General features: G+C 37.0%; 1 protein-coding gene across 3 annotated transcripts in view; it reads left to right on the plus strand.

Moving 5' to 3' along the window:
- GOLM2 (golgi membrane protein 2) overlaps window positions 1-15,873 on the plus strand; it is a 102,942-nt gene that overhangs the window by 69,489 nt on the left and 17,580 nt on the right. The window contains exon 9 of one of the 3 annotated variants that reach the window (XM_045067627.1): window positions 2,984-3,327. The exons of the other annotated variants lie outside the window; for them this stretch is intronic. Coding sequence (XP_044923562.1) covers window positions 2,984-3,000 — 17 coding nt within the window. The 3' untranslated portion in view covers window positions 3,001-3,327. Of the gene's footprint in view, window positions 1-2,983; window positions 3,328-15,873 lie in introns of those variants that run through there. 3 annotated transcript variants of the gene reach the window in all.

The raw sequence follows: 15,873 nt of genomic DNA on the forward strand, positions 1-15,873 counted from the left end.
AAAAAAATTTAGTGGAGAGAGAGTGAATGTGCGTAAGTGGGGGAGGAGCAGAGGGATAAGCAGATTCCCCACTGAGCGCAGAGCCCAGCATGTGGCTCAGTCTCACAACCCTCTCATCATGACCTGAGCTGAAATCAAGAGTTGGACATTAATGCACTCAGCCACCCAGGCACCCCTCCATCTGTTGAGTATTATAAATAATGCTGCAGTGAACATGGGGGTGCATATATCTTTTTGAATTAGTGCTTTTGTTTTATTTAGATAAATACCCAAAGTAAAATTGCTGCATCATGTGATAGTTGTAGTTTCAATTTTTTTTTTGAGATTTTATTTATTTATTGACAGAGATCACAAGTAGGTGGATAGGCAGGTGGTGGGTGTGGGGTGGGAACAGTCTCCCTGCTCAGCAGAGAGCCCAATGCACCGGGCTCAATCCCAGGATTCTGAGATCATGACCTGAGCTGAAGGCAGAGGCTTAACCCACTGATCCACCCAGGCACTCCTAGTTTTATTTTTCTGAGGAACTTTCATACTGTTTTCCATGGTGGCTATACCAATTTACATTTCTACCAACAGTGCTCAAAGATTCTCCTTTCTCCACACTTCTCCAGTTATGGCTGATTTTTGTTTATTGATCTAATATCCTGCCCCTTAGCTGAATTTAATACATCAGGTTTTTATTTGTATATATTCAGGTATATCTATCTTGACTTTTATGAGAACCTTTATTTCTTTTAATCATCTATTCTTTATCTGGGCATAATGTACTCTACTCAGTCCAGGTTGTTGTCTCTGCTTCTGACCAACTGATGATAGATCTGAGGTTCCAACAACCCCTCCCGTAAGTGTGATTAATTTGGTAAAGTGACTCACAGAACTCAGAAACATTTTATTTCCTAGATTACAGGCTTATTATGAAAGGATAGAACTCTGGAATAGCCAGACAGAAGAGACATATTGGAAGGTATGGAGACAAGGTAGAGTTTGGCTTTCCTCATTTAGAAAATTCCAAATGTTTTAGGAGCTCTCTGCCAGAAAAGGGATGAAGACAAATACATATTTCTTAGCATAAATCAGAATATCACATATGGATTTGAAAACTGCTTTATAATAATTTGAACTTAGAAACTTTAAAAAAAAATCTAATTTTTTCTCTATTCTTCCAGAATAATTTCACTAAATAGTCCTCAGTAACCTTACTGTAGGGGTACCCAGGTGGCTCAGTCACTTAAGCATCTGACTCTTGATTTTGGCTCAAGTCATGATCTCGGGGTTGTGATATATAGCTGCGGGTAGGGGCTTTGTGCGAATATAGAGTCTGCTTGGGATTTTCTCTCTCCTTCTGCCTCTTCCACCCCCTCCCTCTCTGAAAAAATTTAAAAGAAACAAACAAAAAAAGAAATTGTATTATTTGTTATCTTTAGTCTTTACATCTAAGCCTCCATTTATTCATGCTTTATTGTAGTCTTATGCTTTTCTTTGAATAAATATCTGACTTCCCAAGTTATACTGATGTCCGAATATTTAACTGTTTTCCCTCATTATTTAAAAATGGGATTGTTTTTATGTTTTTAAATTGTACATCACTATTTTGTAGATTATAATTTACTTTTTGGTATTTCTCATTTCTCACACCTTTAAATTGCTTATTCAATATGTCCAATAAATTCTTTTTATAAAGATTTTGAGAGATATATTATCATGTTAGTTGTGAAAGTGATTTTATTAAATATTTATTTTTCAGAGAGTAAACACTATTTAGTCATAAAGGAAAATACTTTTTAAATATAGTTTTTGCCTTATAGTTTTCTTTCCTTTATTTTTCTACCTTGTAACTTTCTTCTTTACTTTTATCCTTCTCAAAATCATATTTGCCTAAAAAATTTCAAAATAATAGAAAAATGATTTGAAATAAACTTCTAAGATACAAGGAACATGTGGAGATGACCTAATGCCCTATTACACGAAGTATATAGATCAGTGATTAAGAGCATCCATATCACCTGTTAGGATTTCAGATCTTACCCTAGACCTTATTTATTTATTTATTTGTTTGTTTATTTATTTGTTTGACAGACAGAGATCACAAGTAGGCAGAGAGGCAGGCAGAGAGAGAGGGGGAAGCAGGCTCCCTGCTGAGCAGAGAGCCCGATACAGGGCTCCATCCCAGGCCCTGGAATCATGACCTGAGCCGAAGACAGAGGCTTAACCCACTGAACACATCGAGGCGCCCCATAGACCTTATTTTTATTTACATTATAGTTTGAGACTCTTCTCTAATATATGAGTCCCTCATTTCCCAGAAAAGAAAAATGAGGTCCCAAAAGTTTAATTTGCTTAAGATAAATAGTGGAACAGTCAGAACTATTATCTAAGTCTTCAGGTTCACTGTTTTCTGCTTTATCACAGCTCCTCCTCTACCTTTGAAGTTTTAGAAAAATTCTTCAATATTTCCTTTTCTTGTTCTTTTTCTAAGAAGTTCCTAATCATACTTTAAAGCCATTCTCTGCTGTCACCTTTTTGGTAAAGTCCTTCTTCATATTGTTACTAATCTTGACCATGTTAATTACTCCTTTCTCATATTTTTTCAGTCTATTGAACATACGTTCACTAATGTATTTGCCACACTATTCTGTAATAAACTGCTGTAGGGGAGGAAAAGTTTTCCTTGACCTTCTTAGGGTCTATGATCAGGTCTGAAATTTAAACTGACAAATATTAATAAGAGGAAAGCATATAAATTTATTTAATGTAAATTTTAATGATGCAGGACACTTCATAAGAAAATGAAGACCTGAGAAATGGTTAAACCTGAGTGTTTTTATGCTAGGTCAGATGAAAAGTGGAAAGTTGTAGAAAGATGTAATAAGACAAAGGGTATGAGGTAAGTGTAGTAAGCTGGGGGAAATGTAACAAGGCCTTTTTGTTCAGATTCTTCTTGGTGTTGCTGTATCTTGGATATAAAAATGTTCCTTTCCTCTAGGTCCAGGGAGGACATGAGGGTTTTATGACCTGCTTCAGGAACAGGAAGTCCTTCCTTCACATACCATTTCTCATATTCCTTCAGTTTAAAATATTTAATATGCCAAGGTATTGTATTTGGGGGTGGCATGTCCTGAATCCTGTCATTCCCCCATCTGAAACTTCAAGAAATAACATTCCAGAAACTGAGTTGATAGACTGTCCCATAACCCATTGAACCTGTCTCTGTCCTGAGTATTTCTAGGGAAACGAAAGAAAAATAACAGTTAATGATTGGAACCAGTTTTTAGCCCAGAAGACAGTCAGTTAAGAAGATTTTCTAGATGTTGGACTTGAAACATGTTCAGGTGAAATAAGGACAAGGCACTGGAACTATGACATATTTTTCTGGTTTACACTTTGAATGTCTCTGACAGTGTCATCAAGTGATCTGGTGAATTTTCTTTCTTTTTTTTTTTTTTCCTTTTTAAATATTTTATTTATTTGTTAGCCATAAGCAGGAGAAGTGGCAGGCAGAGGGAGAAGCACTCTCCCTGCTGAGCAAGGACCCCACTGTGGGACTCCATCCCAGGACTCTGGGATCATGACTTGAGCTGAAGGCAGACACTTAACTGACTAAGCCACTCAGGCGTCCCGATCTGGTGAATTTTTGAGGTGACACACATAGGAATGCACAAAATTTTTCTATATATGAGCTCTTGTGGTGATTTCTCTGAAGTTTACATTTAAGTTGTCCAGCTTCAGTTTGCATGGCTTTGGGAAAAGGACACTTTGAATTTTTAGTAATTCAAAGTCAGAGGGTGGGGAAAAATTAGAAACTAGAAGGATTCAAGATGCTGTCTGGTTAACAAGTAGGTAACAAAATCCCCCCCCCCTTTTTTTTAAAAGATTTTCTTTATTTATTTGAGAGAGAGAGTGAACAAGTATGAGCTTGGGATGGGGCAGAGGAATAGGGACAAGCAGATTCCCAGCCAAGCAGGGAGCCCAACACAGGGCTCTATCCCAGGATGCTGGGAGCATGACTTGAGTTGAAGTCAGATGCTTAACTGACTGAGCTATCCAGGTACCCTAGTAAGTAACAAAATCTTAAAGACAATGAACAGGATTAGAATTAATACCCATGAGGGTGTGCTATGGTTTTTTGTTTAAGCATCATTTTTTCCTCTATAGTCACCACCATTTCTATCAAAGTAAGACTAATCTGTTTGCAAAATAAAGCTAGTCTCATTAAAATTGATCTGATTATTTATATAAGTACAGCAACAATAGTGATTGCCCACATAGGTCTTTTGAGTTTGTTTGCTGGGACTTTTCATAAGGAATCTCAGATTCGAATTTTAAAAGCCTTTAGAGGTTAGGAAGCCAAGTCAAGGAACACCCAATAAATAAATACTAACACCTGCAGTCAACCTTAGGTTTGTGAAGCTGGTCATACTGAATTTTAAGCATCATTCTGAAGTATGACATTTAGTCAGATTTTTGGTAATATAACTAAAGTTTCCAAATATGTCCTTATACCAGGAGAACAGATTCTTACTGAAGTTTCCCAAAGAACTATATTGTATGAAAATAAGATTACTCTGTTTCTGAATTTTCTAGTGATCAGGTAGGGGGGAAAATTACTTCATCTTTATTAACAAAGGTATATTTTTACAAATTGCTTTAAGTTATAGATTGCTTAAGAGAAAAGAGAAAAAGTTTTCCTTAAATCTGAAAAGCAAAACCAGCAATGTTGGATAGTTTGTCATGAATCCTGTAACTGTTCATTTACCCGCCTTCTGTATTAAAGTGGTAACTTGTTGAGGGCAGAACTGTGTCTTACTCTTTTTTATTTTCCCAGACTTCATATACATAGTAAGCATTTGTTAAATACTTACTAAACTTATTGTATCAGTTTTGGGATTTTTATTTATAGATAGTGACAATCAAAATGATAGCTTGATCATAAATTATATCAATATATAGTTATGAGAATTTCTACTTTTAATTTCTTCATTCTAAAATTCTTAGTCCTAGAACTATTATAGTCACTCTTTTTTATTTTATTTATTTTAAAAGATTTATTTATTTATTTATTTGACAGGCAGAGAGACAGAGAAAGGGAACACAAGCAGGGAGAGTGGGAGAGGAAGAAGGTTTTCCACCAAGCAGGGAGCCTGATGTGGTCCTTGGTCCCAGGCCCCTGGGACCATGGCCTGAGCCAAAATCAAGAGTTGAATGCTTAACTGACTGAGACACCCAGGTGCTCCTGCCACTGTTTAATTTCTAATCTGTCTTATACTTATTTTATTCTTTGCTATTTGTGACTTGTCACTTTATTTTTTTTTTAAGTTTTTAGGTTTTAAACTTTAATTTTTAGTTTTAGATACTTAAATCTTCATATTTATTTTTCTTACTAATACATTTAAACTAACTTTTCTTGAATGCCTGTTAGGCAGAACCTTATGCATTTATAGCTATAATTTTTCCTGACTAGATATAGGAGGAATAATCTTAGAAAGTCAAAATATAATCACTGCAACAAAAATCAGTCTATGAGATGCTAGACCATGAAAATAATTGACTGAAATAAGTGATTTGGAAACTTGTGCTGAGATTTTTTTTTTTTTTAAGGATTTTGTATTTGACAGAGAGAGGAATCACAAGCAGAGGGAGTGGGAGAGGGAGAAGCAGTGTTCCCACTGTGCAGGGACGCTGATGCAGGGCTCAATCCAGGACCCTGGGATCATGACCTGAGCCAAAGGCAGAAATTTAACCAACCGAGCCACACAGGCATATGTGTATTGAGATATTTATCAGGAATATAGCACAGAATGGCAAAGAGGTAGATACAGAGACAAATACATGTAATATGTATATATGACAGATGTTAAGACAGAAGATATTTGTATATCTAATAAGAGTTTAAGGTAGAGAATGGAGGAAATGGTAGGTAATCAATACTTGAAAATAATTTTGAAGAATTTGAAGAGCTCAGAACTTTTGCAGTTGAATAAGGACATGCATGTGTTCTCAGAACAAATGTGCCTACTGAGTGTCAAGTAGGATAATGAAGAAAATCTTTGCTTTTAGGCACTGTAGGGAAACTTCAGAGTATCCAAAAATAAAGGGAAAAAGTCTTAAATGATACCAGAAGATATAGATTATTTCCAAGGAATAACAGTTACATTGACAGTAGACTTTTCATAAGCAACTCAAGTGACAAAAGAAAATGGAGTAATATCTTCAGTGTGATGAGTGGAAAATAACTACCAGTGTAGAATGTACCAGCTAATGAGGACAAAGAGGATAAAATGAGGACATATTCAGTTCCACAAGACTGAGTTTACATCTCATAAACACTCAACGAAGGATAAAACTTACTCTTTAGTAAAAAGAAAATTGAAGAGTGCTAGTAATAGCTACAAAAAAAATGGGATCTCAGATTGATCAAACCTGTTGGTAAATTTATTGACTTAAAATTATTTTTGTGTTAAGACAACACAAACAGCAAATAAGGGGTACCTGGGTGGCTCAGTAGCTTAAGCCTCTGCCTTTGGTTTAGGTCATGATCTCAGGGTCCTGGGATTGAGCCCCGCATCGGGCTCTTTGCTCAGCAGGGAGCCTGCTTTCCCCCCTCTCTCTGCCAGCCTCTCTACCTACTTGTGATCTCTCAGTCAAATAAATAAACAAACAAACAAATAAATAAATAATAAGAGAGAAGGTATGCAGGGGTAAAGTGAAAAGGTTCATGTCCTGCTCAGAAAGAGGATAGAAATATTGAATACTTTGTAATGTTTAAAATATGTATAAATTACGTATGTTTAAAATTTAAGGGTTAAGGTGCCTGGCTGGCACAGTTGGTAAAGCATGTGACCCTTGATCTCAGGGTCATGTGTTCAAGCCCCATGTTGGGGATGGAGCCTACCTAAAAAAATAACTAATTAAAAAAGAAAAACTTAAAAGTCAAGGGTAATCACTTAAAAAAATACAATGTACCACTTCCCTCTCTCAGTGGATAGACAAGGGAAAGGAGATAAATTAGAAAGAAGGAAGAAAATTTAAGGGCGCCTGGGTGGCTCAGTGGGTTAAGCCTCTGCCTATGGCTCAGGTCATGATCTCAGGGTCCTGGATCAAGCCCTGCATCAGACACTCTGCTCAGCGGGGAGCCTGCTCACCCACTCACCCTCCCCCCCCCCGCCTCCCTCTGTGCCTGCTTGTGACATCTCTCTCTGTCAAATAAATAAATAAAATCTTAAAAAAAAAAAAAGAAAATTTAAAGAAGAAAATCCTAACAGTAAAATCAAAGAAATAAGGTCAAATATTACAAAAACTATAATAAAGATAACCAGGTTAAATTTATCAAAAGAGATCATTAAAGGATATAAAAGCAGAATCTAGCTATAAAAGGTTTACAACTAAATCTTAAATACACAGAAAATATGAAGGACTATGAAAGCTATTTCTCACTTCTTGAATATGTGTGTACAAATCTCTGCTCAAGTTCCTTGTTTTCTGTTCTTCAGAACTTGAGCAAATATTTGTACACACGTATTCATAGCAGCATTATTCACAGTAGCCAAAAGGTAAAGCAGCCCAAGTGATCATTGCTGAATGAATGGATAAACAAAATGTGGTTTATAGGTACAAAGGAATACTACTCAGCCAAAGAAAATAAGGAAATTCTGACATGTTACAACATGGATGAATCTTGAAGACATTATACTGGGTGAAATAAGCCAGTTACAGAAGGATATATACTGTTATTCTACTTATTTGAGGTGTCTAGAGTAGTCAAATATACAGAAACAGAGAATGGTAGTTGCCTGGCCCTGGGTCGGGGAGAGGATATTACTGTTTAATGAACATGGAGTTTTCAGTTGGGAAAGATGAAAAAAGATCTGGACATGAATGTTAGTGGTGGTTGCACAGCAGTGTTAATGTATCTAATGCCATTGAACTGTATACTTAAAAATGGTTAAGATGGTAAGTTTTATATAATGTATGTTTTACTGTAATTTCAATAACGATACTCCTTAGTGAAAACTAAAGAAAGTTGATGTAAAGTTTGGTGCATAAGCAATGAATTTTGGAACACTGAAAAAAAAATTAAATTTTAAAGAGATACCACTTAAAAAAAAGAAAAAAAAAGTATTAACAAATGACAAAATAGATTTTAAGGGAAAAAGAAAAAGGTTACTCCATAATAAGAGGAACAACTATAAAGATTTATTTATTTATTTATTTTGAGTGAGGAAGAGCACAAGCAGTGGGAAAGAGGGAGGAGGTAAAGGGAGAGGGTGAAGCATACTCCTCTCTGAGCAGGGAGTGTGACTTAAGGCTCAATCCTAGTACCCTGGGATCATGACCTAAGCCAAAGGCAGACACTTAACCAACTGAGCCACTCAAGTACCCCTGCTTTATTTTATTTTATTTTTAAAGATTTTATTTATTTATTTGACAGACAGAGATCATAAGTAGTCAGAGAGGTAGGCAGAGAGAGAGGAGGAAACAGGCTCTTCACTGAGCAGAGAGCCCCATGCGGGGCTCGATCCCCTGCAATCATGACCTGAGCCAAAGGCCGAGGTTTTAACCCACTGAGCCACCCAGGCGCCCCTAGGTGCCCCTATTTTTAAAAAGATTTTATTTATTTATTTTAGAGAGAGTGGGATGGGGGAGTGAAGCAGTGGGAGAGGAACAGGCAGGCTTCCCACTGAGTGCAGATCCCCACTTGGGGTTTGATTTCAAGACCCCAAGATCATGACCTGAATGGAAACCAAGAGTCAGCGGGCTAATCTACTGAGCCACCCAGGTGTCTCAGATCCCTACATTTAGTAGAGAGACTTTTTTAAAGTATACATAGAACAATTACAGAAATTGGCTAGATCCTAGGTCACAGAGAGTCTTGATAAATTTTAGAAATTTATATCATGAATAGTATCTTAAAACCCCTGTATTATAAACTTAAAAGTATCAGTCAAGAACTTTTTTTTGAGGGGGAATGAATAATCAGCACTTTAAAAATTGTACAATAACATAGTACCACACATATCAAAATATGAGAAATACATACAATAAATTTATGGCCTTGAAAGCAGTAAGAAAAAAGCCCTCAAAATTAAATGAGTTGAGGAGCACCTGGGTGGCTTACTTGGTTAAGCCTGCAACTCTTGGTTTCTGCTTAGGTCATGATCTCGCTACTACGGGATTGAGGCCCAAATCAGGCTCTGTGCTCAGTGCAGTCTGCTTCAGATTCTCTCTTCCTCTCCCTCACTTTCTCTCTCTTTCTGTCTCAAACAAATAAATAAAATCTTTAAAAAAAATCAAATGAGTCAAATTCATAATAGTAATAATAGTAGTAGAGGTTGAAGTAGTTACCTGTTACTACTACTAATGATGATGATACTAATATAATAGCTAACTTTGGAGTGGTTAGTATGTGCCAGTTTTTGTTCTAAAGGTATTTGTATGTATAAACGCATAACAAATCAGTGTGTAGATTTTATTCCCATTTTACAGACTGGAAGCAGACACAAAGAAGATTCATAGTACTTTTAAGATTGCTAAGCTAGGGGCACATGGGTAGCTCAGTCAGCTAAGCATCTCCCTTTGGCTCAGGTCATGGTCCCAGGGTCCTGGGATCAAGCCGCACGTCGGGGGCTCTCTACTCAGCAGGAACCTGCTTGTCCCTCTCCCTGCTGCTCCCCCTGCTTGTATTCTCTCTCTGTCAAAGAAATAAGTAAAATCTTTAAAAAGAAAAGAAAAGAAAAAAAGGATTACTTAGCTTGTAAATAGCTGAATCAGGGTTAGACCAACCCTTACCTCAAAGATAAATCTGACCTCACAGAAAGGAGAAAAAGAATAGCAGCAGAAATAGAAAGAATGTAGAAGAGAGGGAAAAAATAGTAATAGCAATCATAAGTGAAATGGAAAAGGAAGAATAACTAGGAACAAATATAAAAACAAATTAGATAAACCTCTAGTAATACTAATGAAAAAAATAGAAAAGATAAAAATCAGTAATATTCAAAAAAACAGAGATTAGGGACACCTGGCTGGCTAGGTCAGAGGAGTATGAGACTTGATCTCAGGGTCATGAGTTCAGGCCCCATGTTGGATGTAGAAATTACTTGAAATCTTAAAAAAACAGAGGGTATACTTCAGATCTTTAAATCACAAGAAATTTTTATCTAAAACTTGACAATAAATTTGAAAACTTAGATCAAATGGGTAATATTCTAGAAAATTAATTACCAAAATTGGCTCAAGACAATTTGAAAACCTAAATAAACTAATGACCATTAAGTAAATTGAATAATCAAATCTCATCACACCCCAAAAGAGACTAGTATAACTAATAAGAGAGTTTAGCTAGATAACTAAATTCAGGATCACTATATGAAATCAGTAATGAGATCAATAAAATGAAGTTGGTTTGTTGAAAAGACTAATGAAAATAAGACCTCTAACACAGATCAAGACAGAAAGAGATGGCACAAATTATTATCAGGAATGAAAAAGAGCATCCATATCAGCCCTATGAATAATATTAGAGGATATTTAGTGAGCTATTATTATGAATTACTACCAAAACATTGGAAAGTGTAGAAGTGGATAGTATTCTACAAAAACACCTTTGTATAAAACTGACAGAAGAAGATACAGAAAATCTGAATAGTTCCATGTTTATTTAAGATATTGAATCTGGGGGCGCCTGGGTGGCTCAGTGGATTGGGCCGCTGCCTTTAGCTCGGGTCATGATCTCGGGGTCCTGGGATCAAGTCCTGCATCGGGCTCTCTGCTCTCCAGGGAGCCTGCTTCCTCTCTCTCTCTCTCTCTGCCTGCTTCTCTGCCTACTTGTGATCTCTCTCTGTCAAATAAATAAATAAATAAAATCTTGAAAAAAAAAAAAGATATCGAATCTGGGGCGCCTGGGTGGGTCATTTGTTTAAGTGCCCAACTCTTGGTATGGGGCTCAGGGCATGATCTTGGGGTCGTGAGATCTACCTAGGGCTCCACGCTCTGGGCTCTGCGTTCAGTGGGAATCTGCTTGTCTTCCCTCCTCTGCCCCTCCCTCGATTCTTGCACACTCATGCTCTCTCTTTAAAATAAATAAAATCTTAAAAACAAAATAGATATTGAATCTGGAGACACCTGGCTCTCTGAGTTGGTGGAACATGTGACTCTTGATCCTGGGGTTATGGGTTTGAGCCCCAAGTTGGGTGTAGAGATTACTTAAAAATAAAATCTTTTTAAAAAGATTTTACTTATTTAGGAGAGTGAGCAAGAGAGAAAAGGAGCAGGGGAAGGGAGAGGGTGAAGGAGACTCCCCACTGAGCAGAGAGCCCAGCATGGGGGTTGATCTGGAACTCTAGGATCATGACCTGAGCTGCAGGCAGATGCTTCACCCATTGAGCCACCCAGGTGCCCTTAAAAGTAAAATCTTTGAAAAGAATAGATCCTTAATCTGTAATTTAAAACCTTGCCTTAATGAAATTTTCATGCCCAAATGGTTTCATGGTTGAATTCTTCCAAATACTTAAAGGAAGAACTAAAACCAATCTATCATGAACTTTTTCAGAGAATTGAAAATGAGGTAGCACCTCTCAACTCATTTTATGAAGCCAGCGTAAGTTGGATGGCAGAACTAAGTATTTTATGAAAAAGGAAAATTACAGGACAATTCCTGCCAACATAGTACATCTAAAAATACTGAATAAAATATTAGCATATCAGATCCAGAGATAGATAAAAATATATACATGATGACCATGTTGTGTTCTCAAAATGCAAGGTTATTTAATATTTGAGAAGCAGTTTATGTAATTCACCATATTTACAAAATATATGAGACAGGTCGAGTAGGTGCATCTCAATATGTGCAAAGAAAGCATTTGAAGAAATTCAACATATATTCATGATAAACAGCAAACTCTAAGCAAACGAGGAATAGACAGTAATTTCCTTAATCTGATGAAGACTATCTACAAAAATCCTATAACATCAGTTAATGGTGAACTATCAAAAATTTTCCTTTTGAAATCATGAACACCAACATAACCTCTATCATCACTTATTTTCAGCTTTTCACTGTAGGTCCTAGTAAATGATATAAAAAGAAAAAAAACAAACAGTATAGGGATTTAAAAGGAAGAGATAAAACTGGTAAGTTGATATTATTTGCAGGTATAATTTTATATGTGGAAAACAAAACAGTCTACAAACTATTAAAGTAAATAAGTATTAAATAAGCATTTATCAAAGTTATTAGAAGACTAATATAAAAAATTAATTGTGTATGTCAGCAAAAAAAGTGAAATTTTTAAAAGAAAAAATTTTTTTTAGATTTTTAAAAAATTTTATTTATTTGGGCACCTGGGTGGCTCAGTGGGTTAAAGCCTCTGCCTTCAGCTCAGGTCATGATCTCAGGGTCCTAGGATCGAGTCCCGCATGGGGCTCTCTGCTCAGCAGGGAGCCTGCTTCCCTCTCTCTCTGCCTGCCTCTCTGCCTGTTTGTGATCTCTCTCTCTCTGTCAAATAAATAAATAAAATCTTTTTTAAAATTTTAAAAATATTATTTATTTGACACAGAGAGAGACACAGCAAGGGAGGGAACACAAGCAGGGATAGTGGGAGAGGGGGAAGCAGCTTCCCGCCAGGGGGGGAACCTGATGTGGAGCTTGAGTCCAGGACCCTGGGATCATGACCTGAGCCAAAGACAGACGCTCAACGACTGAGCCACCCAGGCTCCCCAAAAGAAACTATTTTTTTTAAAGATTTTTATTTTAAGAAATCTCTACGCACAGCCCAAACTCACAACTCCGAGATCAAGAGTTGCATGCTCCACTGACTGAGCCAGCCAGGCACCCCAAAAAACTATTTTTAATAGCATAATACATCAGATTCTTGAAAAAAATCTAACAAAATATTCACAAGAACTTCTATAAGCTACAAAACATTATTGACAGATATTAGATGATATATAAGTAATTCATGTTGATAGATTGGAAGGCTCAGTGTTTTGAAGATGTCAGTTCTTCTCTGATCTAGAATTCCAGTTCTATCCCATTCATTATCCATTTTTTTTTTCTTTTTGGTGGAAATTGGATGGAATTTGGTGGAAATAAAGTTATTCTGAAATATGTATGGTAATGCAGAAGACTTAAGAATAGCCAGGACAATCTATAAGAAGAATGAAACTTAGTGACTTCTACTATCAGACATCGGATTATTATAAAACTGTTATTGATGAGGTAATTAAGACAATATGGTATTGGCACAAGAATAGAGGGTAGACCAGTGGAACAGATTGAAGAATGAAGAAGTTAACCACACATATATAGTCACTTGATTTATGACAAAGTTGATAATATAATGCAATGGGTGAAAGGATAGTCTTTTCAATAACTAGTACTGGGTCATTTCAATAGCCAAATGGGAAAATATTAACCTTGGCTCTCCTACCTCCACAGTATACAAAATTAAAATCAAGATAGATGGCCGAGCTTTTTCATAACAGGTATTCTGCCAGAAAACAGGTGTTGTGAATACCACCGCTAAACCTAAACCAAAATGGGAAAGGAAAAGACTCACATCAACATCATTGTCATTGGGCATGTTGATTCAGGCAAGTCTACCACTACTGGTCATCTGATCTACAAATGTGGGATCGACAAAAGAACTATCAAAAAATTTGAGAAGGAGGCTGATGAGATGGGAAAGGGCTCCTTCAAGTATGCCTGGGTCTTTGGTTAACTGAGAGCTGAACATGAATGTGGTTATCACAACTGATATCTTCCTGAGGAAATTCAAGACCAGCAAGTATTTTGTGACCATCATTGAAGCCGCAGGACACAGAGACTTTATCAAAAACATGATTATGGGCACAACTGAGGCTGACTGCTGTCCTGATTGTTGTCGCTGTGTTGGTAAATTTGAAGCAGGTTTCTTCAAGAATGGGCAGATCTGTGAGTGTGCCCTTCTGGGTTACACACTGGGTGTACAACAACTAATTGTTGGTGTTAACAAAATGGATTCCACTGAGCCACCCTATAGCCAGAAGAGATAAGAGGAAATTGTTAAGGAAGTCAGTACCTACATTAAGAAAATTGGCTACAACCCCGACACAGTAGCATTTGTGCCAGTTTCTGGTTGGAATGGTGACAACATGCTGGAGCCAAGTGCTAACATGCCTTGGTTCAAGGGATGTAAAGTCATCCATAAAGATGGGAATGCCAGTGGAACCATACTGCTTGAAGCTCTGGATTTCATTTTGCTTCACCTCGTCTACCTGACAAGCCCTTGTGTCTGCCTGTCCAGGATGTCTACAAAATTGGTGGTATTGGTTCTCTCCCTGTGGGCTGAGTGAATACTGGTGTTCTTAAATCTGGCATGGTGGTCACCTTTGCTCCAGACATTGTTACAATTGAAGTAAAGTCTGTTGAAATGCACCATGAAGCTTTGAGTGAGGCTCTTCCTGGGGACAGTGTGGACTTCAAGGTCAAGAACATATCTGTCAAAGATGTTTGTTGTCACATTGTGGCTGGAGACAGCAAAAATGACCCACCAGTGGAAGCAGCTGGTTTCACAGCTCAGGTAATTATCCTGAACCATCCAGGCCAAATTAGTGCTGGATATGCACCTGTGCCGGATTGTCACATAGCTCATATTGTTTGCAAGTTTGCTAAGTGGAAGGAGAACATAGATCATCCTTCTGAAAAAAAGCTGAAGATAGTCCCAAGTTCTTGAAGTCTGGTGATGCTACCATTGTTGATATGGTTCCTGGCAAGCCTATGTATGTTGAGAGCTTCTCTGACTATCCTCCTCTGGGCCCTTTTGCTGTTCATGACATGGGTCAGTTGGTTGCTGTGGGTGTCATCAAGGCAGTGGACAAGAAGGCAGCTGGAATTGGCAAGGTCACCAAGTCTGCCTAGGAGGCTCGGAAGGCTAAATGAATATTATCCCCAATACCTGCCACCCCCATCTTAATCAGTGGTGGAAGAATGGTCTGAGATCTGTTTGTGTCATTGGCCATTTAAGTTTAATAGTAAAAGACCGGTTGTTGATAACTGCATTATAAGACCTTCAGAAGGAAAGGAGAATGTTTTGTGGACCATGTTTTGTGTGTGTGTGTGTGTGTCAGTTTTAAGTTGTATGTTTTTATTTTATTCTATTTTATTTAAAAGATTTTATTTATTAGAGAGAGAATGAAAGAGAGAGAGCACAAGATGGGGGAGGGTCAGAGGGAGAAGCAGACTCCCCACCAAGCAGGGAGCCTGATGCAGGACTCAATCTCGGGACTCCAGGATTATGACCTGAGCTGAAGGCAGTCGCCCAACCAACCGAGTCACCCAGGCACCCAAGTTATATGTTTTTACAATCAGTTCTTTTTAGTGGAAACAACTTGACCAAAAATGTATCACCCATTTTGAGACCCATTAAGACAAAAGTTTAATGAGAAAAAAAGATTGCAGATTTAAAATTAAAACTAATAAAACCTCTTGAAGAAAACAAAATGGTATCTTCATAACATGGGATAGGGAAAGATTTCTTAATCTCCCCTCCCCTAAAAAAGCTAACCATGAATTTTAAAAATGATAAATTGGAGTTGATTAAAATTAAGAACTTTTGTTAATCAGAACATCAATCATAAGAGTGAGAAGATGCACATACCCTACAACTTAGTACCTAATATGTACTTAAAAACACTGTATAAGAATATTCATTGTTTATTACATTAATATTGGAAATGAATATTCATCAGTATGAAAATGGATAAATCATTGTGTATACAATGGAATTATACATATGATGGAATTATATATAGGAATTCATATGAATGAACAAAACCACATTTATCAACATGGATAAATGTAAAACAGATACATTATCCTAACTATCCTAAGATCACCCT

Source organism: Mustela putorius, unplaced genomic scaffold, assembly GCF_011764305.1.
Source record: "Mustela putorius furo isolate JIRA1106 unplaced genomic scaffold, ASM1176430v1.1 tig00003898_pilon_pilon_pilon, whole genome shotgun sequence".
Classification (NCBI taxonomy): domain Eukaryota; kingdom Metazoa; phylum Chordata; class Mammalia; order Carnivora; family Mustelidae; genus Mustela; species Mustela putorius.